The 24,676-nt window shown below is 36.9% G+C and overlaps 1 protein-coding gene across 3 annotated transcripts in view; it reads left to right on the forward strand.

Annotated features, from left to right (window-relative positions):
- Positions 1–24,676, forward strand: part of LOC306847063 (syndetin-like) — a 118,744-nt gene that overhangs the window by 67,555 nt on the left and 26,513 nt on the right. Inside the window, exons 17-23 of one of the 3 annotated variants that reach the window (XR_013782128.1) lie at positions 1,018–1,108; positions 3,166–3,342; positions 3,819–4,028; positions 4,329–4,447; positions 5,730–5,836; positions 8,194–8,315; positions 14,159–14,239. Coding sequence is in view for 2 of the 3 variants with exons in the window: in XM_079380810.1 (XP_079236936.1) it covers positions 1,018–1,108; positions 3,166–3,342; positions 4,329–4,447; positions 5,730–5,836; positions 8,194–8,315; positions 13,331–13,405; positions 14,159–14,239 (772 nt within the window). In the remaining variant the exon portion in view is untranslated. Of the gene's footprint in view, positions 1–1,017; positions 1,109–3,165; positions 3,343–3,818; positions 4,029–4,328; positions 4,448–5,729; positions 5,837–8,193; positions 8,316–13,330; positions 13,406–14,158; positions 14,240–24,676 lie in introns of all 3 variants that reach the window. The other 2 variants (XM_079380810.1, XM_079380811.1) reach the window with 2 other exon arrangements.

Consider the following 24,676-nt stretch of genomic DNA (forward strand, 5'->3'; position numbering starts at 1 on the left):
TGGAAAACTGGTCAGTTTGCCTCAATTTGCTCATGTCTTTCACAACATCTTATTGTGCATTCAAGAATATACTGTCCAAAACTGCTGACTCGCTCACTAAGCATTGAATGTTGTGTAGTTCACTAGGAAAAAATGAGTGTAAGAGTATATTCAGATAGAGAGAGTGTATTCTGGACTATGCATCATGTTCCGAATCATAAAAGAACACTTGAAATGCATTCCAAAAAAAAAAAAAGGGGGTATGTTAACATCTGAATTTAATGTGCTTTTTGGTGATCACGCTACAAACTACTATAGTTATTTGATTCAGTCACACTAGACAATTAGATGTAGCTGTCTGTCTGAACAAGGCTGAAATATCCTTCCCTGCTGCTGTAGTCAGCATTACAAAGACCTTTGCTGCTTGATGAGGAGGAGGACGTTGAAAGAGGGCATCTTACCATTATTTCTGAATATTCAAGCAGTTGGATAGCATCCATAAAGCGATTATCTGTCAGTCCTCTTAATGCTTAATCTCTGCTGTCACTGCGTCGCCATTAACACATTGTGCCATTAAAATATATTTGTGCCTTCTGACTTGGAGAACAAAACTGTTTAGTTTTTCCTACTAGTGCTGTAAATTTGAAGCATTTAAAAATATCAATGGATTGAAGACGTTACTAGAGATGGTATTTAAAATGTCAAACACTTCATTTGAGTCTAGAGAGCTCATCCCACTTTATGATCATGTGAACTGCCAGTATGTTCTTTAGAGATTAGTGGTGGACTTCCACTTTGTGCTTACGTAGCATTCAAAATAAATTAAAATTTTTGATGTTGACATTTTGTACAAGGCTGCTGGCATTGACCTTGTCTGGCAGCGGGCCACTTTGACACTCATCGTAGCATGACTTGCTCTAACCTTCTTCACTGATCGACAGTTTTTGCCAGCCCATTTCTATTTCAGTGAGTTGAATGGCAAAGGGTCTTCAGCTGACAAAAGCCAACCTCTTGTAATTTCTCCTTGTACCCCTGCAGAACTCGTCTGGAGGAGTTGCGAATGTTTCTTGAAAATGAAACATGGGAGTTGTGCCCTGTGAAGTCCAACTTCAGTATTGCCCAGCTTCACGTAAGTCCTAATGCCACAGATAAGAATTTGAAATGCAGTAATGTGACTTTTATTCATGACTGATATCAACCAAATGGCATTGCTGGCAGTCTTTTGGGATTTCACATTTGCATATGAAGATGAGACGGAGAGTTTTTGTTCTGTGCGTGCTTCGCAATGACAATCAACACATGGCTACAAGCCAAAGGCACAGGAACATGCTTTCTTACATAACAAATGCTGTTCATAGACACATTGTCATGATTAGCGGGTCAAAAAGTGTTCTTTATGTGAGCAATGCAGGAAATGAGATCAGTCCACGGTGGGTGGTTTTCTAACCAAACAGAAGGCGTTTTTGTAGATCATCTTCCTTCGGCTTTCCCGTCTTGCCGTAATGGAGTGCTTTTATATGCATTTTAAATCTCAGGAAAAGCTTGACAACTTGATGAATGAGGGTAAGCATCATCACTGATTGTATTCCAACATAAGCTGTTTTCTCTTCTAGTCAGGGTGTCATCCGTCTCAAAACAAATTACACTCAGGAAGGCAAGTATATTCACCCGAGAGTATCTGTCGAATAAACCGAAATGCATCTCTTTCAATTATTATATGCTAAACAGGGTCTTTGGCTCGATAAAGTGTTCTCTGATAGATCTTTTATGCTGTTTTGTGCAGAATATATATTATCTATATAATAGGTATTTTCTCAAAAGAAGTGCCACTAGTTTTGTGTGGTAGAGAAAGGCGGTGTTGAATAGCACATCAGTAAATGGCATAATCAGTGGTGCTCTTTAATGAGCCACATTTGCATAATGACTTCTTGTTGGAGCTTTAATGTGCAAAGCGGATTAACTGTGAGAAGCTTTAGGTCATTTAGCGCTCAAAGCTTTTGCACTTTCACCCTTGCAGCTTTTAATTGTTCATTTTTAAAAATATATATATATTATTGAAAATTTAGCAGAAGGAGCTTCTTTTAATTTTGTCATTAATCACTTTACCCCCATGTCGTTCCAAACCCGTAAAAGCTTAGTTCGTCTTCGGAACACAATTTAAGATAATTTGGTTGAAAACCGGGAGGCTTTTGACTCCCATTGACTGCATAGTAAATTGCACCGTCAAGGTCCATAAAGGTATGAAAAGCATCGTAAGAATAGTCCATCTGCCATCAGTGGTACAATCTGAATTTAATGAAGCGACGAGAACACTTTTTCTGCTCAAAGAAAACAAAACAATGACTTTATTCAGCAATTCGTATCCTCTGGTTCAGCGTAGCGCCATTTTGGAGAATATTCGCTGGACGCAAGCAGAGTACGCTCTTGTGTGTCAGCCGCATACCGGATGCACTGTTTTCATTCAAATCAAAGCGTAAACAAACGTAGAAGACGTATCCTTGTGGCGTGGCAATTTTGATTTTACCCAGACTTTAAGGCTCTGATATACTTGAAATACCTCTGAATATGTAAATATGTGTTGTGTGCTTCCCTCTCAATAATGAAGTAAAAATACAACAAAATGGATAGTGGTGAGAAGGCATCATATCATAACGATGTGGATGTTTGCACCAGCTCTGCAGTTCGGCACTTCAGTCAAGTCATATCACATCACATCACATTTATTTATATAACACATGTTAAAAACAATGTCAGTTTCTGCTATATAGCAGCTTTCCAGAGTGTTAAAATTTTACTCGCATTTAACCTTGACTGGCTAAACACAAGAAATAAACCAGAGCACACTACCTATTATCAATCACCAGGGACCAATAGAAATTGTTTACCAGCCGGAGCGAACTTTTCCGGAAAATTTGCTTTGACAAGCCGTATCATTTGTAAAAAACTATGTTTTGACCTGGTTTTATTCAAATTAATATCACACTAATTCATTCTTCAGTTTCGCTTGAATTATATTGGGGTCTTTAGAGCTTTTTTGTCTCCTCCTTGGACATTCAACCAGCACAAACAATTCAATTAAATCTAGTCCACCTAATCTCCACCTATCATATCCTACTTTTTTTTTTAGCTTTTGATCTGTGTGATATGAAATCTGATACATTTGTTTTGTTTTCCCCTCTTTTTCAGGAGTTCAAGTTCATGGGTCAGTGTCGTTCTCCTTCAGTATCTCCCAGCAGGCAGCTGGAATCCACAGAGCTGGTGGAGCTTTCTCTATTTGAGCAGTACCTACAGGGAGGAAATCCTTTTGAGATGCAGATAGACAATAAGGAAGAGGAGACAGAGGATGTCCTGGCTTCTAATGGGGTATAAAGTAGTTTAAGAAACATAAATGTCATTCAGAGCAACATATAGGTTTTAGCAATATTTTAAAAAGTCAATGTAAAGTAAATGCCAACTGTATATGGGGAAAAAAGGTATCTGATGATTATTTTCACAGACATTTTGTTTTAAATCTCTTAATATTCATCCAGTTTTTGTGTGAACACCATTTCTGTGCATCTCTTGTATATGGATAAATTCCAGTAATTTCTAGGCCATCTAAACTCTTGATTCCTCTATTTCAATATTTTCCTACAATATTAAACACAGTTCAGCAATATTTATGCTGTTTGGCATCAGGCTTCAGCAATCAAGCATTTTATAAGGGTTTATGGTTACATTTATATTCTTATTAGATGCTTGCCAAACCGACTGCTGAAAAAGAGAAAATAAATGAGTGAAAATTTGATGTGTAAATATTTTAACGTTAAGTGACTCATTGTCCTTATAACTGTTGACAGAGGCCATTAGTTCTATGTGGAGAAAATACTCATCATTATTAAAGCTCTGATGATGCCCCTGTAATGAAAACAAACGCTGATGACTGAGAGTGGGAGCCCTTGGTACAAGTGCTTATACCCTGAGAGAGAACAAAGTGTTTTGCATAGTAATGCCTGCCGTTTTAAGGATTCCATGCCGTTTTGTTTGTCACTACATCCATCAGCTTTAAGGTAAATTTATTTAAGGTTAGATTTATCTATGTTGGATCTGCATCACGTATTTGACATTGGTGCATTAAAGGCCTTTTATTTCAAGGCCAGCTCTGATTAAAGCTGAATCATTGTGCTATTTTTATTATACGCTTTTAGTTTCAGAATTTACAGATCAGTTTTCTACTCTTTCTGCTGGTTTTACTGGTCTTAGATGGCTTCTCAGCCATCTCCCAGTCCAGCTAAGCTGATTTTCAGATTGTTTTGGTGGTCTGTTGGAAGAAAAGTGGTGGTTTTCCGTTCTGTTTCCTCTCTCTGCAGTATGAGTCAGATGAGCTGGAGAAGAGTGTGTATCAGGACTACGACAGTGACAGTGATGTACCTGAGGAGCTGAAACAAGACTTTGTAGATGAACAGACAGGAGACGCTCCAGTGAAGAGGTCAGTTCTGAGTCATCTTCCAGAAGCTCATGTCACACAGGACCACCTCTAGGTTGTGTATACTAAGTAATTGCCCACCAAATGGTATGTCGACAGTTAGTTTACATATGCATGGTTTGATTGTGTCCTGTTGGCATGTTTTCATAAATTAGTGTGCTGTAGATCCAAGTCGCGCATGAATCGGTTCATTAACCCAAGACAAGGTCAGGAGGCAGCAAAATTCTCATTTATGGATTCTTTTTCCCTCTCAGGCAGCAGAAATAGTTTAAATTCACACTGTGTACAGTGAACACACAAGCTATCATTAGCCTCTTATCAGCAAGAAAGGCTTTAATTATTTTATGAAGAATGAGCCTTTTAAGTCCACAAGGCTGCCGTTTAGAGCCATTCGGGGCTTTGAAGTTAAATAAAACGGTCTCAAGGAGATTGTTAAAATGGCTCCTTTTGGATTTACATCACGTGGTTGTGTTTTGCCAACTACATGACTTTTCATAATTGCTCTTGGCTTAGACTCCGTGTCGAAGTGTGATAGAAATATCATAAATCAAGGAAATGATTAGGAATGTGATTAAGCAGTGAACCCTGATGAATATTTAATGCCTGTTTGTTCCTCACGAAGATGACTGGCAGTTCTCCCTGCAGTAAATCAGCTGGCACATTCCATGTTGTGACACTTCATTGTTAGAGACGTTTTGCATATTTAAAATGACATAAGTTTTCTTAAACGCAATATGGTGACTCTTGCTCACAATCTGTGACTTCATTGCTTGTTTAGAATACATCTGGAATATTCTGGGTTCAATACAATTTAAGCTCTGTTGACAGAATTTGTGTTGATAATGATAATCACCAAAGAAGTCATTTCAACCTGCGCCTCATTTAAAAAAAAAAAAAGCAAAAATAGAGGTTATAGTGAGGCACTTGCAATTTTTAAAACATGTTTATTATTTGAACTATAAACCTGTTTCGGTCATTTTTTTAGGGTTTATAGCAGTGCATTTTCATGGCTACAAAGTTACAGACTTGGATATAACTTATCAGAAATGGTTGGAGAATAAATTTGTTCATGTTAAAGTCATGTTAATGCACCTATTGTACATATGATCTGGGATAAATATCATACCTTCATCTGTTCTGCAAAACCCAGAACATTCACTTCAGTGTTACCCAGGTTAATGACGGAAGTGTGTGAATGAGACTCTTCAATTTTAAAGGTCATTGAACTCTAATGCTCCTAATAATCCTGGATCTCAGTGTCCCTGCTCTGTCCTCCCTTAATTAGCGTGTCCAGAGAGACACTTCGCAGCCGGAAGAGGTCCGACTACAATCTGAACCGAGCCAATGCCCCCATCCTTACCAACACCACCCTCAACGTGATTCGCCTGGTTGGTGAGTAATTGACCTTTGAGCTTACACCCATGCAAGACTGATGGTGCATGATAAAGTTGACCCTAAGCAGAAGGCCACAGTTTGCCCTCTAATTAACAGGCTAATAGCTCAATTACTATGAAAGAGGTGCGTTCATAGAGTCAGCTGTGTTCTGTTTCAGCTTCCGGTCATTAACTTCATTCCGAGCATGTGCCTGCTCATCTCTTCAGGTTCATTTGAACACATGTTTGATGTGTTGAATGAGATGAAGGCTATGACACCATTCATCTTTAAATGTTCGATTTAAGGAAAACAGAATCTAATTGTAAAAAGATGCTGTCATGAACCCATAGGTGGGAATTTTCTTTTTTGATAAAAGCTGATGTTGTAAAATTTTGGTTTAAAACCTGTTAACGTTCACCAGAGCGACGTCGCACTGAACGCTCTTTGTTTGCATGTGTCATTGTTTTCTAATAGAATAAATGAAACGGGACAAAGTTAATCTTGACAAACTATGTATCATTCTGAGGGTCTAAGCCTCAAGCATCGACGACAGATCGCTGTTTTTCGATGGAAAGCTTATAAGGAATGTATTTGCTACATTTGTGTAAGCAGTACACATCCAAACACGCAGAGTAAAAAAGCAGTACGTACCTTTATCATTGTAATAACGAGCCACAAACGCGTCCACTGCTGAAATCCCAGTTTAGTTAGAGAGGTAAGGGTCCACAGAACAACATCCCAGGGAGCACTTTTAGTCCAGCGAAACAATAACGTTGTAATCAGGATGAATATTCCTTTGTTTACGTTTCATTTCTTCGGGAGTTACTGTTCGCGTCCGTTATGGAGTAAATTACACTCAAAAACAGCGTCTTGGTAGTAAAAAAACAACACTGTGTTGTAGCATACAGTTTTACAAACAGAATGAGACCGTGCACGGAAAAAAAAGTCTCAGAAAAGCGGAATATAGATTATTTGAATTTGGCGCTCCCTCCTGCCAGCGTGTGACGCAGGCAATGACGCTGTCATCTGAGCGGGGCGTAATTTAGCGATCTGCTTTATCCATAAAAAACTTTTTTTTTTTTTTTCTTCTACATTTTTTATATGTGTGTGCGTGTATTGTGTGGGGAATGTGGCCGTATCTGCATGATTATAATCTGTATGGACAGACATCAGCGAGTCTATGACGGCTATCATTGTGATTCATTGATCAGCTATTATTGATTATATGGCCCATCTGTATGATTATCATCTGAATGGAAGCACATCAGCGTGTGATTACTGACTGTATGACCATGTCTGGCAATATCACTTCATGTCTGGCAATCAGAATACTTCAGTATACATACTATATACAAAGCATTCTTTTTCTATTTTTTTTCCTTTTTTATTACTCAAATAATTATTTTTGTATTTTTTTGTGCTCAAATAAATCTGTCTATTATTTTATAGTTGAAAAACTATGCAGGAACATGTATAATGACTAAAATAGCTTGTATAATTCTGCAATCCATTTGGTGGTTATTTTTCCTCAAACAGGGGGGTGGGGGGACTATAAATAGTTTCAGAAAAAATATTGCAGGAATCTCATTTTTCATGGTATCTTCTTCAAATTTGAAATATAAACTCATGAGACACGTGGCCTTCAACCCATTACTTTTCTGGATTGCTCCAGGACTTATTTCATGTATTTGTATATGAAATAAAAAAACATTCAGTGTGGAAAAATATTTTTCAAGGCACGTCAGTGTGTATAACTTTTTATCTTTTTGAGCATTATCAACTTTGGATGATGGATAGTAAAGCCCACAGTGTCTTCTTTCCAAAGATACCTAATTTGTTTGTGTAAGCATACTTTGTCACGAACTGTTACCATTTTAATTTAGGTAGGTTATTTTCACCTATGAAGCCCACAATGGGGGCAAAGGTTAACAGGTTAAAGTGTTTTGCTGAAATCAGCTGGAATACGTTTTAACATCCAGATGTTAAAATTGATTAAACACCATCTGGTAACTTTATCAGTGTTTTAGAAAACATCCATTTTGATTGACTAGTGAGAATCTTGTTTCTCAAAATATTGAGCCCTTTAAATTATTTTAGGGGAAGAGGAGAGAAAATGGCCATTTACTCACCCCCAAGTCGAACAAATAACAAAAAATAAATAAAATATTTTTAAAAAGGTATTATATTTTAAATATGGTACAAGGGCTTTGAATGGGACATTTGCCAAAGTATTGCATTTCAGTTCTTTATATCTAAATTATTTGCATTCATATTTCCCTTTGCTAAATCTTTGGTTTTATATTCTGAATGTGAAACTTATTCGTTTGCCTTTCATATATATTTAACTTTTTTTCTGATTGATTTTGCTTTTATAGGAAAATACATGCAGATGATGAACATTCTGAAGCCCATCGCCTTTGATGTCATCCACTGCGTGTCTCAACTCTTTGATTATTACCTGTATGCCGTCTACACCTTCTTTGGCCGCAATGACATGGTATGCATTTCAAAGCATTTTTGTTCTCTTCCATGTTCGGTGTTAATACTTAACATTATGCAATATTTATTATATACAATTGGATCCTTGCTGTGCTGTATATTTTCTCTGGATGGTACGTGTTCATTAAGAAAAGCCTGCCAGTACACGCATTGTTTTTTCCTCTAGTGTTTGCAAGCCTCATGGGCATTGCTCTATAATTACTTCCATTATCATGTGAGCAAGTGTTTAGGCGTAGAGTTTGCTTCAGGAGGCTGGACTCTGAACATCAAAGAAAGGTGTAAATGTCTGAATGAATTGCTTATTCGTACCATTTCTAAAAATTAGGTTTATGGTAGTAATTTAACTCTACTGAAACTTGAAATCTTACTTGCATACACAAATGTATAGATGTGCTTCATTGACCCTTGAGAGTTTTGGGTAAAGAAAATGTGCCTTCATAAGTTCATATCTAGAATTGTTGAGTGATTTGAATGCAGACCTCTTTATAGGCTTGTGCCCTGACGCTACAGTTGCTGAAGCCGATGTAAAGCTGCTTTGACACAATTTGCATTGTTAAAAGCGCTATAAAAATAATATTGACTTGACTTACAGTTCTCGACGCTTTAATAAGCACAGCTTTAGGCTAGATGAATCAGTTTCGAGAGCCGGGCCTTCCTAAATAAAATTAGACAGCAGCTCAATTATCCTCATAATTGTCACTCTTTGAGACTCAATAAGCCGTATCTGAAGAGTTTTCAATGCCTTCGCCACAATAGCAGTATCCCACAATATACTGCACTTTAGCAGCTCCATAGGAAGCAGCTTGTTTCTTGCTCCCCAGAGCTCTCTGGTTATTTTCTGTGCACTGTCCCAAATGACCTTACAACAAAGCCACCTCATTTGCCCAAACGTAACTGGAATAATGAAGCTTACATGGAGTTGCCTTGCTTGCTTTGATTTCCCAGAAGTCTGACTCAAGCCGTTGCAGGTAAACTGGCAAAGACCCCCAGTTGTTGCAATGCAGCTGTTTTAGCTCCCTAAGACTCTGGTAATATAGCAAGGGCATTGTTAAAATAGTCCATGTGACATCAGGGATTCAACCATAATTTTATTAAGCTACGGGAAAATTTTTAATGCCCATAGAAAACAAAAATATCGACTTTATTCAACAATTTCTTCTCTTCCGGGTCAGTCTTTACCGGTTGAACCACTGCCGTCACGTGGACTATTTTAACTATGTCATTACTACCTTTCTGGGCCTTGAACGTGGTAGATCTGTGGCTGGCTATGCAGGGTCAGAAAGCTTTCAGATTTAATCAAAAATATCTTAATTTGTGTTCCTAAGATGAACGAAGGTTTTATAGGTTTGGAACGAAATGAGGGTGAGTAATTAATGACAGCATTTTCATTTTTGGGTGAACTATCACTTTAAGGTTTGAGCCTCCCGTTTGTCAGACCTTTGTGAAGTAAAGCCACATTTCAATGCATTGTCTGCTGCTCAAATAGGTCCATGCCTCTACCTCTGCAAACTGACAATGTGACTTTCCTTCCCAGGACGTTTGAGAGTTTCAGGACTGCCTTTCCTACTTCATAAAGTCATGGGCCTTTTGAACACTATTGCAGGTGTAAGTGAATTCCTGAGTGCAGAGGGAATGACTTTGAAGGGGCATTGAATTTTCTCACTGTTTTCCACCTATGTGAGCTGGGAGAATCTGCTGAGGAATGCAAGCTTGTTAAACAGCATTGGAGGCCATAATAAAGCTGTTGGTTGGGGCATTGGTTTGGCAGTGGCAGCCCAAGGGTATCTGGCTGAACCTGTTAAAGACAAGAACTACCTGCTATTCTTGGACTTCTCGTCTTGGATTTTCAGACCTCTACTGCCTTGCAAACAGACCTCAACATTCGCATTTTCCAACTTGTTTCACAGCTGCGCTTACTTACCCAGCTCACTGTTGACCACCTCAAAAAGATGTTTGTTCTTTGTAGTCTTCAAGAAGCCATGAACTTTTTCTCTGGGAAGAAGAAGCTGAACAGTTGATTCCTTAAGGCCCCGATATACTTCAAACGAAGTTCGTTTTCGTTCTTCGTGAGTGACGGTATACTGTTTTCGAACATTCCAACACCCCCGCACTGCTGGAGGCGGGCTGTAGATTAATGTAAACATGTCACGACGCTCGCGCGTATGCCCTAAACACAACAACGGTGCAATGATGGTGTATCTAGGTCTTTTATTAAACTTAATAAATTATTACACATTTTTATATTTTATGTTGTCATAATTTGATAAAAACAAAGGTTTATTATTGTATGTTCGTTTGGCATTTCATTTATTGTATAGTTTAAGTTCGCTTATTGAAAGAACAACAGCAGCAGCAGCAGTATGGTGTAACATTTATTTGAAACGCATGTATTTGGTACCTTATATGTTTTACTCTTCTTTCATTCTTTTCATGGCTTTGCAAAACTTGCATCTGATGTTTCTCTACGGCGCTTTTTGCATAACTCCAGGTCGTTGACACCAAGCATCGTTGCAATATCTATTTAGGAATTACATGCTTTCTCTGAATCTTTAAAGTCTCTCCACGAGCGATCGTACAGCTGCGGATATATTTGTGGCAGCTCAGCTATTCGACACACTGTATTTATGTTGCTAGTGACTTAGATGTTGTTCTCCTGCCTGACCTTTGTTGAATGAGAAACGAACCGGGAAAAAAAAATTGCGCATCAAAGAAAGGGGAGTTCCAGAACACACCCACCGATTGCGTAATCGCCACGGACCAATGGTAGCTCAAAGGTGTTTAGGAGCCAAAACGAACTCCCCCAGAAAGTTCGCTTTGGTGAGCTGTTTCGAATTTTTTTTAAAAACTTGTTTCGGCCTGGTTTTGTTTGAAATGACAACAGTTCATTCTTCGATTTCGTTTGAAGTATATCGGGCCTTTAGTGTGCAAATAACATTATTCAGTTCCTTTGTTTCATTGTTAATATCCTGACATTCTTATGAGAACTAAAACAACAAAACTAAACCTATCAATAACACCAGCCTGTCAGTCTAGGCTTTGATTGGCTAACCAGTGACGTGCTGTTTTCTAGATGGAGTCTATGGCCTTCATCAACTGTAAAATAGTGTTTCTGTCATGGGATTTGACAGTAGTCTTTAATCGTACCACACAAGCCAGGTGGGAATGAAACATGTGTCTTACGAAACAAAAAGATCTCTACACTTCATCTGTCATGCGCTAAATTCTGGTCCCAGTGATGCTTTTATGGCCAAACTCTCAGCAGCATACAGTGATTGCACCTTCCATGTTTTTTTTAGTGTTTTTTTTATTTATTTTTGTTTTCATATCACAGAAGTGTTCCATTTGCGCTCTGTATGCTTTGCAAATAATTGTTTGTTTGCTATGCTAAGCCAGTGCTAAATCAAAAGTAAATGCTTTCATGCTGGTGGATTGAGGACAGTGCCCTTGCACACTATAGAGCAGGAGTAAAGGCTTTGCACTCCATTTGGCCTTCGCGTGTGGTTTAGCGCCGTTATAAGTCATGATTTCACTCCCAAAGAAGAACATTCCTGGACAGATATGGGCCACATACAAAGGCATTTTAAAAACTGAAGGAAATGAGGGGCCCTGAGAAGAATTGAGCTTCTGGATCCATTGATCAGGACAGAGTTTCAAGTGTGATCAGGATTTCATGACTTGCTTTCTAAATACCTGACTTTTAATTCTACATATTTGGATGAGGCTTTGCTAATGTTCAAATTTTCACTTTTTGCCTTTTTAAGCCACTGCTGTTCATAGGAACTAATCCGAACAAGTGAGAGAGAATTTAGTCTCTGCCAAGGCAACACTCCCCCCCCCCCCCCCCCCCCCCCCACATGCCCTCTGAGTAACAGTGTAGTATATTATATTTGAAATTTAAGCGCTGATCAGAGAGCTTTACACTTTAGCTTTGTCCTGACCAAATCCAGCAGCGAATCAGAGGGACACTGGATACAGCCGCCACAAGAGCCTTTAACCCACCCGACAGGTTTGAAAGCATATTAAATAAAACAACACATCTCATCTTTCTCTCTTGCTCTCATTCTGGTCTTTACACATTCACCACTTCTGCTGAGCGGACAGCAAGAGAAGCATGAGAGGGGTTTCTGTCATTAATGGAAACTTTTCAAACTCTTAAATGAGTAAGAGTAGCTGTCCGTATCAGAGGCAGCCGGGCTCGAAGAAAAGCCTATAGAGACAAAAAAGTAAATATCATTACTTATAAAAAATTAAATTTACAAAGCGGCCGAAATTGATATGCTCATTTGGATTCACTTTCAACCATGAATAACTCCAAACACACAAGACATTCAATCTCGTATGGAGATGGAGATTATGTATTGCACCATTTCGTTTAGTAATGAACAACATTAGGATCTGAAAGGTCTGTACGCCATTGTATACAGCCGGAGTATCAACTCTGCCATGCACATAATTTTAGATGCATTGGTCTTGGCATTCATTGCTCTTTACCTCAAGTTAATAACTTAGCTTAAAGGCAATGAATGGAAAGAACGGGGAACGATATGCAAGTGGCTTATCTGAAAATGGATCACCTCCAGGATGATGAAGCGCTTGAGTGTAGGGAAAGCTTGAGTAGTGCTTATTAAATGTTGCAGATAGAGTTAGTAACGGACGAGAAGATGTGACTGTCACACTAACAGATGGGTGCTTTGGAAACTTTGCAAAAATGTTAAAGTAAGAGAAAGACTGCAGTTTTATTGTGCCCCTGGCAGCCATTTGTTCACTAAGTAAATGAAAGTGTTAAATTGCTTGCACTAATGCGGTGGAAGTCAGTTTTCTTTACTGATTAAATGTTATTTAAATGTGTATATAAATGTCTTTTTTAAAATGATTAATTGTGCTTAATTAATGCTTTGTAGTAAAAATTCACAGTAATTACCATATATTACAATTTTTTTTATCCAAAAAAAGGTTGTTTTGCTCTTTCATTATTTTCTTTGTCGATTTTCCTTTTTGTTTCTCAATGCAAAGCACTTCCAATCTGCATCTCTGCCTTCACAAGGCTCTCAACCTGGTGCGTCCAGACAGGTGGTCCCTATCTACTGGGTAAGACTGCTGTATGGAGCTTTGAGTCTTGAGCCAGTGGAGCCTAGAAGTGCCTGCCACTGTGTGCTGTGTTTTCATCCCCTTACTCATATGTTTTATATATCCAATGTCCTGTGTTCTCTTAGTATGACATGATGTTGAAACTAATACAGATGAGGCATCAGCGTGCTCAAAAAATTATTTAACTCTTTATTGATTCTACATCTTGAACTAGATTACAAAAAGTTGCTTGAATGGGATTTAAGGATTAGCCTATACTTTTAATCCTTAAATCTGTTATGAAGTCATGTACAGTATTATCTTTTGTTATTTCTACTGTAAATTCAATACTACTTTATACATTTTTTACTGCTGTCTATTTAGAGATTTACTGCTCTGCTCCCATAGTAAAATTTATCTTATGTTTGCCTTTCTCTCGCTGATGTCAGATCTATTGCATATTAATAACACGTTGGCTTGGTTGCATACTTATCTGCATTTGTGAATACATTTCCAGTGAAGGTTCTCAGGAGGATTTGCCAGTCCTCTTCATCCTCCCCCTTTAATAAAAAAAACTAGATTGCAATTAATGAACATAAGTCTTGAACCACACTCGTGGGAGCTGTGTGAATGAAGTGCAGTTTCCTGGAGATGATCGGTGGTGTGTGCACTCTGGAGCTTTGGAGATTGCACTTTGTGAATGTGTGTATTCCTGTATGATTGAAAAGCAACAAAGTCTCTTTCTCACAGGGTGTGTTTTGCTGTCTCCTATAGTATGAATCATCTGGGCTGGGTTTGATCAGCAGCAGACTGAGGACTACGCTTAGCCGAATCCAGGAGAACCTAATAGATGTGGTGAGTAAAAAAAACGAGGCACTTTTAATGCACTCTTTCTGTTTTTTTTTTCTTCCTCTGGCCATCTCACTCCTATGGTTCATCTCCTCTCTTGGCCTCTCTTATGTAACCATTACGAATCCGAGTGGAACTGGTAGAGTGCATTTATCTGAGTTCCCTATAGCCTCTCATCAGGTCTATCATCTCTTACCCCCTCTTACTTTCAGCTATAGCAGCCACAGGTGAGTTAATCACCATCAGTACACTTGGATAGCCCTGTACTCTTGTTATAAATGTCCTTTGGTTTCCGTGGTTGCACCCATTAAGGCACTCTGAGCCAAAGGCCTGATACCCAGAATGCACCATATACCACAAATAGGCAGTCATTATATAGGATCCATTCCCCCAGATGTCTGAATGTCAAAGAGCAAGAAAAGATACTAGTTTGCATAAAATAATGAAACATGATTGTTTTTATCCTGTCAGACTTGCAAGTTATGGTGCTCAGTGGAGTCTGGGAGTATGGCTCTGACTCCAATACTAAATCTAACCTACCCTACCTAGACAGCATTTTTAGTCATCGTAGAATCATGCAAGTGATTAAGCTGTCTCCTAAACAGATTTCATTTTGGCTGTATTTTGAGGCAGCTACAGTATATTGGTTTCTTTTGTGGATAAGGCAATCCCAATCTATTTTATGATTAGCTCAGCAAGAAATTTCCATTCAATATAGAAAACAGAGCCAAGAGAAATAGTTTTTCTTCTTTTTTTAAGAGTCGGTAGTAGACATGGCATGTCAAGCAGTGACCGCAGTGTCCTGCAGCTTGACGTTATTCTCTGCATGACATGCTGTTCTTGACATTATTTAGTGCATCGTTTGTTTTCAAGTTCTTGTATTATTATGTACTACTATGTAATTTTATACTATATGGTGTTTTTTAACCTTTATAGATTATATGAAGTGAAATAAATATACTATGTGTGTGTGTGTGTTTGAGTAATTATATAAATATTTTATACAGATAGATTTTTTTTTTTAAAGAAATTAATGTTTTTATTCAGCAAGCATTAGTAATTTTGCATTAAAATACATCTGTTACTTTGAATTCTGAAACGCATCACATTTTCCTCAAAAATACTAAGCATAAATATTATGCATTTAATATGAAATACTTCTTGAGCATCAAATCTGGATGTTAGAATAATTTCTGAAGGAACATGTGACACGGAATACTAAAGTTGCTGAAAATTCAGCTTTGCCTTCACAGAAATAAATTACATTTTAAAATATACATGAATAGAAAACACTTATTTTAAATTGTAATATTTTTTCGCAATATAACAGTTTTTACTGTATTTTTGATTAAAATGCAGCCTTGTTGAGCACGAGAGACTTATTTAAAAAATATTAAATGGATAGGACACCCAAAAATGAAAATTCTGTCATTAATTACTCACGCTCATGTTGTTCCAAACCCGTAAGACCTTCGTTCATCTTTCGGAACACAAATTAAGATATTTTTGATGAAATCCAAGAGCTTTCTGACCCTTCATTTCAATACAAAAGTATTTTCATAGCTTCATAAAATTACGGTTGAACCACTGATGTCACATTGACTATTTGATGATGTCCTTCTGGTCCTTGAACGTGTCCGTATCATTGCCGTCTGTGGAGGGTCAGAAAGCTCTTGTATTTTATAAAAAATATTATTTATGTAATATTCTAATTTGTGTTTTGAATGTCTTACGGGTTTGGAAAGACATGAGGGTGAGTAATTAATGACATAATTTTCATTTTTGGGTGAACTATCCCTTTAAAATATCATAACGACCTCAAGGTTAAAAAGTAATTTGTAGGTATTGTTTATATTTTTAATGTAACTTTATAAAAAAAAAAAAAAAAAAAAAAAATATATATATATATATATATATATATATATATATATATATATATATATATATATATATATATATATATATATATATATATATATATATAATTTTTTTTTTTTTTTTTTATATGTATATTTAATATGGCAAAGTTTGGACACAAAGTCATTATGATCCATTGCACATTAAATTTTATGTGTGCTATTTTCTTGTGCTCATTATTAGCATGTTTGTTTTGCTAGCTACATGTCAGCTAGCCACAATCGGCTATGAGCGTGTAATGGCTCTGTTGTGCACAGCAGTGGCTTTTAACAAGATTGCTGATCAGCTGCTAATGAGGTTTCAGGAAATAGGCCCTTTATATGAAATAGACAGCAAGTTAGGTCTCTAAAAACAGTTACATTGCCTGTTTATGCCATGTGCATGATAGGTTTTTTTATTGCCCATTAACTGTTTCACAAAAAAATTAATAAAAAACTATAGATTATTATGCCACTGACTAAAACATAAGCCCCCATTATTTACTAGGTCATCAGTGGTGAGTGGCCCTCCTACATATGGGCTGTCAGGAGATATTCGAGATCTGCTCCCAGACTTTTGGCACCTCTTGCATCACATATCAAGCGACTGCTACACTTATTTCAAAAGGCCTAGCAGGGCCTCAGGTGTCTGTGATAGTGGTGAGAATTGATGGCCTGAAGAGATTTGTGAGCAATCGTTTATTGGCTGGAGATACAAGCAGGTTTTTTAAGATTATACTAGCTTTATCATGATAATTTACTTAATATGGCTACGCACTTCATATTCTCAAAGCACTGCTTTAAGTTTTCTGAATATGAGTCTTGTATGTTCACCAAGTCTGCATTCATTTGATAAAAAATATATATTACACAATTTAAAAGAATGGTTTTGTATTTTAATATATTTTAAAATGTAATTTATTCCTGATGACAAAGCTCAATTTTCCATACCGGATGCAACAAGTTTTTAAAAGCAATCTTTTTTTTTCTCTCCAGACCGAATGCAAAACTGCTGCTTGACATAACACAATCACAGCCAATCAGAACATAGCTGAACATTTATACCTAAATTAGTAATTTAAGCTATTATTATTGAGCCTTTAGGGGTTGATAAGGTACAAAGTTTTTTCTGTCAATGTGCCTTAAAGGCTTTCACCCAAAAATGATCTTTCTGTCATCATTTGCTCACCCTCGTTTCATTCCAAATCTGTATGACTACTTTTTTGAAGATATTTTAAGAACTGTTTTTGTCCCTACAGTGAAAGTCAGTGGAGTCCAAAACAACCGTAGGCCCCATTAACTTTCATTGTACGGAGTTCTTCACAATATCATCTTTTTTGTTCCGTACAAAGTCATACATATTTGAAACAACATGAGGGTGAATAAATGCTGATAGAATGTTAATTCTTGGTTAAAATATCCTTTTAAGGTCCTGGGAAATGCATGGTATTTACACAGTTTTTCTAATGGAATGTTTTCTTTGGTTAAACAATCAATATCTTCTTTTTTTTTTTTTTTTTTTAACTTCATATTGTTCATGTCATCTTTCATTTCTCATCTCTTCTTAATAAGGTCTCAGTGCTTTGTTTATAACCTCTTGTCAGTAATTCGGATTCACAGATCAGTTAACACCACAGATGGGGAACATACCTTGCCATATTACATGAGACGTTCATCTGGCATAGGAGCTGAGAACTTTGAGAATTGAAATAGTAAAGCACACTGTAGCAGAAAGCGATTTTTCTGCACTGGGATTGGAGGGTATTTCCCATGGGTTTGTACACCTACTGTGGCCTGCTTTCCAGCGCAGATATAATGATATCACTCTGCAGCTGGAGCAGAATTAAAAGCTCTTTAAACATTATCGCCTCTTTGGCAAGACCAGACATCCTGTGAGATTTGATCTCTGTTTTTCTTGGATTCCACGGAAAAGAAAACAACCTAAAATGTTTAGAGGGAACAGCCTTTAGGCTTCACCTCCAATGTGCACAGTGCTATTTTTGTATGACTCGATAAATCTTTTATTACCTAAGATTCATCCTCTGTAAAAGTTTAACCTTTGAGTACTTTTCACTATATGCAGATTATTTTCTATAAAGATGAAAATTTTTTAATGTCTAATTTAGTGAAATCTAGATCATCTTCATCGACCATTTAAAAAAAAAAATAACACTCCTGTTTAGGCACCGGCATCATTGCTATTTTTGTCAAAGGTATGCTGTTTTCCAAATGTGTGATTCATGGCACACACATGAACAAGTTTGGTGAGACCTCATTTATAAACCCATTATTGCTGCTCGTTTATAATCTCTTTCTGTTTATTGGATAAATCAGTGGGAATCAGTGAGCGTTGACCGTGTCCGTTCTCAAGAGGCATGTCACTCAAAGCGAAATGGCTTTTCTTGCCACCTCTTCTCATTTCAGTCCTTCAGTTTTACACATCTTTCAGTGTTCGATTCTTTCATTACTGTGGCAAGCTAGTCCTGGTGATTTTCAGCAAATCTCTATTGATCTGTCTGTCTTTTGTTCCGTCATTCATTAATAATCACAGAACCGGCTTTACTGACGAGATTCTGTCTGTCTGTTCGGTCGGTCGGTCATCTTTTTTATCTTCTATTTGTTATATTTGTTGTTCTGTAATAGGAAACTGTCTGTCTGTGTATTTATCTATCAGTCAGCCAGCAAGCCTGTTTGTCTGTCTATCTGTCCTGCTGTCATTCACTCTTTCTATATTCTATTTGTTATTTCTGTTCTATAATACTGTCTATCTATTGTTCTGTCTATAGCACTGTGAATATCTTTTATGGACAAAACCCATGAAGCTTTGGGAATGATGTGAATAAAATTTATGGTACAGTATGAAGCTATTAATGTAGAGTCATTAATTATAAGTAAAAATTACAAAGCTCTTCGGGTGTGATTCTCGTTTACATGGTAACAGGGGCTTCCTTCAGAATCTCTTCAGACTTCCAGAAACCTGCTGTTGAGCTCAATTTGAAGAGAGCCTGGGACAGAGAGTGTGTGTTTACCTGTCTTTGTTTGCAGACAGATGCTTGTGTGTTTGTGTGTGTGTGTGTGTGGTGAAGTGTCCACTGGGCAGTGCTGAAGACTTCTGTTTCAGATCTGATAGTGGTTCTCCCTCGGGCCATCTGCAGTTCTGTGATTAGCTCTCTCCAGCGATGCCATCCAGTCCCTCGGTCCACTGTTCTGTGAAATACTCTGTAAACACTGTATTTTAGCTTTTATTACCTCACATGTTTGTGTTCAGGTGTGTGAGCATCTGTTTGTGGGTGTTACCGCATCAACAAACCCCTTGTATGAACAGCGTTGGAAACTGCTTTTGTGTTCAGCAAGGTTGTATGTACAATGGAACAAACAAAGATTTTATGATGATTGCTTGCCATCATTTTTTTTTCATTTCAGGAAGATCAATTTCATTGCTTTCTGAAGAAAAAAACTCCAGCCATAGATCCTCCCACAAAGATCAGTTTCAGTTTTGGTGGTACAAATCCAGCAGTCTTATCATGCATGCAGACAAGATGATGCTAAAAATGTTATTTCTGTTGAGCTTCGTTTGAAAAATTGTCTTCTCACACAATCAGAGCTATCCTAATAGGATTTTAGCATTGTGGCGTCAGTCCTGATCCGTTTCACTTTTGAAATCAGATAAAAATGAGCACTTCTTTATTTCATTGAGGGGTCACAGGGGTCCTCAGGTCACAGAGGTTCTGGCAGACAGCTGTCTGCCATGGCTCAGTTTCATTCAACAGCTTGGCGGTTAACCTTAAGCCTGTGGTTGTATTATGGGTGCCGGTACACACTGACTTGGCTCATATCACAGACTGGCATGATGGCTGCTCTGGGTGAAGCATCAATTATTTCCTCCCACATTCTGTCTCCCCTGTGTTTATGGCAGTCCACAAGAACATCTGCCCCCATGATTCTTCCACAGGATTAGATGCGGCAGACTTAGGGTATCCTCGGTGTGTGCTGTTCTGTTGTTTGTTTGATATCTGGCCAGTTTGTAAAATATACTGTTGTAAAAAAAAAACACAACTCTAACATTTGACACATTGTACATTTGATATCATCTGCCCATCTCTCTAAACAGTGTTGCTGTGTTAGGCTGACCAAGATGACCAAGATGACCAAGACAAATTTCTACTTAACAACACTTACTTTTCTTTTCTATTTTCTTTTATTTTTTCTTTTCTTTTTATTTTTTTGTTTACTTTAGTTCAGTTAACACATTAATGGATGTGCCGTGCACATAACCTTATTTTATTTTATATTCATATTTATTTTATATTTTATTTATTATTATATTTTAAACATTATTAATTTATTTTATAATTATTATTTTTAATTTAATATGAATTTACCTGACATAATTTGTTCTCAGCTAAAGCTAATCTTTTAAATAGTTATTTTAAAAAAGCATTTAAGGTTTTGAGATTTTCTGGAGTATCAGTCCAGAGCCAGAAGAACACGCATCAGCTTGTGCACAAATTCCTAGATCGACAGCAAATTGCCTGTGACTTTCCTTCAGTTGATATGTGAAGATTTCAATTTATTTTTGCTATTTCAAAGAACCACCTTTATGAGCTCCATAAGCTGTTGATTTGATTTCCTCCATCCCAATGAAGCAACAGAGCCTCTTCAAGACCCCATACTGTAAATTCAAGAAATGGACACTTAAAATATTCTAATGCAAGGATAAGGAGACCTGACACAACACATGCAAACAAGGCCTCTAATTCTGTTTGACACCTGTCTAATGAGAAACAAATTTGGGAAATTAGGAGAGCAAAAAGAAATGAGTAGAGAAATGCATTTGACAGTAATTGCCAACTGACGTTTCTGCCCCGTTTCTTACAGAAACCCTTGAGAGTAAAGAATCAAAGTAATATTGAAGCAATGCATTGTAAACATACTTACAAGAGGAAGAGCCCATTATGAACGGCGCACCTTGGGAAAACCATCTGTTTAATTTGACATTACAGAGCCAAGACGTTTTTCATTACCACAAACATACTGCATGTGAATAACTTGAAAGATTGTTTAAAGATAAGTGGTGTTATTAGATACAGCAATGCATAGATACTTGAGATTATTGTTAATACATAAAACATGGATGGATGTTCTATAACCTCGTTATAAGTAATGAATCCAACAGCACGTCAAAGATGTCATCAGATTATTTGAGACCCGAGCAGGCCATACCGCATTACTCTATTTTCAGCATATCAGCTTCTACAATACAGGCGAATCCCAACAACAACAGTTATAATTTAAAAGGCTGTGCTTCCAGCTGATCCATGTGTGAAGTATCACTATATTTTTCCAGATGATACCATTATGATGTTAGACCTCAAAGCCAGGAGGATTAAGAACAGTTTTGTGGGTATAAAGCCTTGAATGCCATCGTAGCCACAGAAAATATTACTTACAAAGCCTAGGCTTTGAGGATGTACCGCAGAAATATGTAGTACAGTGTTGGCAGTATCTACCATATGTTCTTGTTTTGTAGAAAATTCTTTGTAGTAGTAGTGCCCTGGAAAGTAGAGATTTGTCTCACTATATTTGTGATTCTCTGTCATTTCTAAAATAAGCACAGTGTATCTCAGAAAGAGCAAAGGACGGAAATGTTATCAGCTCAAGAAAATGAGAATGTCGCAGACCCAACATTTCCAGACATTTCTTCAATTTTGAAACTAGAGTAATTGCATACCAGAAGAGCCATGTTTGCTAAAGATGTCAAAGATACCAGTAGCTACTATTTCAAGAGCTTTTTTTATTAAGCTTGTAATTTGTGAGCTGTTATTCTGAAAATGTTCTTCTCTCAGCACTGCCTAATCCATGCTTCAGTATGTTTAGTTTGATGATTAATGTCAAAATTACAGTGTTTGTTTGTGGCACAGATGTCTTCCTAATTGTGTAAAGTGGCGTTACTGCTAATTTTTACAAAGACACAACCCTGCAGCTTTTCACACTACATTAACAGTTCAGTAAGGCACTAATTACTGTAAAATGAACCCCTACAGGGTGATCAAGATGGAAAGTGGCTACTTGCAAAATAAGTAAACAAATGGACAGTTAAGATTGATTTGAGGTGAAATTAATTTACCTTTAAACAAGAAAGAGACCACAGAATGAATCGGGACAGGAATTTTCAAAGGTTTTTTGATCGCAAGGTTTCTCCAATATAAAGATAGCCGTATATTAATATTTTTTTAGTTTATAGACGCATCAATACAATATGAGAAAACATTGACAGTGTGTTGTTTGCAAATTACATGATTAGCTTTCATTTACTGTACCAAAGCCAAAACTAAATAATTGATGTATTGAGAAATGTGATGTTATGTTTGCTATTATGCTGCATGTGCTCAGTATAAGAAAAATATATTAATTTAAAAAATGTGTGTATATTTGGTTTCATTTTTTGCATTTTTTTTTTTTTTACTTCTAGAATCTGTTTGTTTGTGTGATTAAAAGAGAGAAATCTCTCACACAACTCTAACCTGCAAGAAATAATTTATCAAGATAAAATAAGTAACATTTCATTCATGTAACCTTTTTCAGGCATTCCGAAGGTTGCATGACCACACAATAAATACTGGTTTTCCTGGAAACTGGATTTTTTCTTTGTTTATATTATTTCCTGCAACCTTTCAGGTTTGTGAAGGTTGTTTATTTTTTCCTGAACTACTGGTGTACTTAAAATGCATCAGGCATACCTACAGACATCGTGTGAAATGTCTAATACAAAGACGGGACTCTGTTTATGTCGACAAGTGCTGTTTTTCCCCAGTCAAGGTGTTTGAAACTGACAAAATCAGACCACTCTGTCTAGTTTATGGGTTCAAATACCACCTGGTTGGAGCAGGCTCTAGTTAATCAAGCAAATAACAGCCATTTGGACCTCTTGCTAAACTAAAGTGACAGCCAGACACAGTGATGGGGACCTACTGGGCTGAGCTCTGTTCTCTCAATGTTACCTGCTGAGAGTAGGGCACACACACAAAAACAGAGAGTTAATTTGTGTGACAATGCTCTGGTGTACTCCCACACGCGTGTGAGGATGCTAGCTCAACACTGATGGACTACATGAAGAGTAGAGAAGGGGGTCAGCTGAGGCCAAAGGAAACATAGCACTCTGTGTGAGAAACCGTTGGGGAGATGTTAGAGGGTGAAATGTGGGAGGGAGGTGTAAAGACATGCTGGAAGAAAGTCCAGATTTCGAATTATTTTGTCTTTGAAAAGGCTGTAATGAGCAGAGCGATTCAGGGGACTTTAACAGTGACTGGATAGAGATGAATGGGATTGTGCATGTAGTTTGAGTGCCAGATTTGGCACTGTGAACGTTCTGTATAAAAATAAATCATATCAGCAGAACTGTTGAAATAATCAATGTTGAATTATAAGAGGTGTTAACATGGGAGATGCTAACATTGCTACCTCTGAATATACAGTAGAAGGGTGTTTTTTCAACTATGAGCATTTTTGGCATGTTTCACACTCTTTCTGATATATTTGATTTGTGTTTTAACAATGCCAAATAGTAAACATACAGTATATGAATCACAGGAGAATTCTAATATTCATGGAATTCTTTTTCTGAAAGTTGTAAGCATTTGTACCACATTTCATAGTGTATTTTTAATAGCATGATGATCATTCTTCCTCCTAAAGCAAATTCTACAGCTAGCATTTTATACATTTATGCTTGGACTGATAACATGTTGGGGTCTTTTTATTAGCCATGTCTTAGGAAAAAAAAGGTTTTTTACTTTGCTTGTGAGTGCCTGCATGTGGATTGTTTTGCAACACTTATCCACTTATCATTTTTAGAATTTTATGCATTTACATTAAATACAAATAAGTAATATTTTATTCTATATTAACTACTTTACATATGTATTTTGAGTGATTTGACAAAATTCCAGCTATAATTTTTAATATAAAATACGTAAATAATTTTTACACAAAATAAAGACAATTTTATGTTTGGAGTTGTTCATGTTTCATAATGAATTTATTATTGAAAAATAATTTTAAGATTGAAAGTTAAGATTTAGTTATTTTAAGAATTTCAAGAGTGAAACATTAGTAACAAAATTAAAATTTTAACATGTAGCATAAATAAATAATGACTAAATGACATTTCCATGACAAAAAAAAGGGGATTACTTTTCATTTTTGTTAATCCCATTAAAGTTACTCTTCATTAATAACAAAAATGTATTAGTAAAAAGAATTATAGTGAATGTTTTTGCTCTGTTTGCGCTCTGTTTGATTGATGTATATGATAACCCAACCGATAGCCCAATTGCGTTTCGAGGGAGTTCCCCTGGTTAGAAATCGCATTCCGGGGGGTAAAATACACGTTTTTTTGGAGGGGTTCCCCTGGTAAAATTCACATTTTAGGGGCTAAATATCACGTTATTGGGGTCGCTTCTACCCGCAGACATGAAAAACAACCCACGGCAACAGTGTTAATGTAGCCCAATGGCAACACTGGTGTATATGGTTTGTATTTTCATAG

This window comes from Barbus barbus (genome assembly GCF_936440315.1).
Source record: "Barbus barbus genome assembly, chromosome: 27".
NCBI lineage: Eukaryota > Metazoa > Chordata > Actinopteri > Cypriniformes > Cyprinidae > Barbus > Barbus barbus.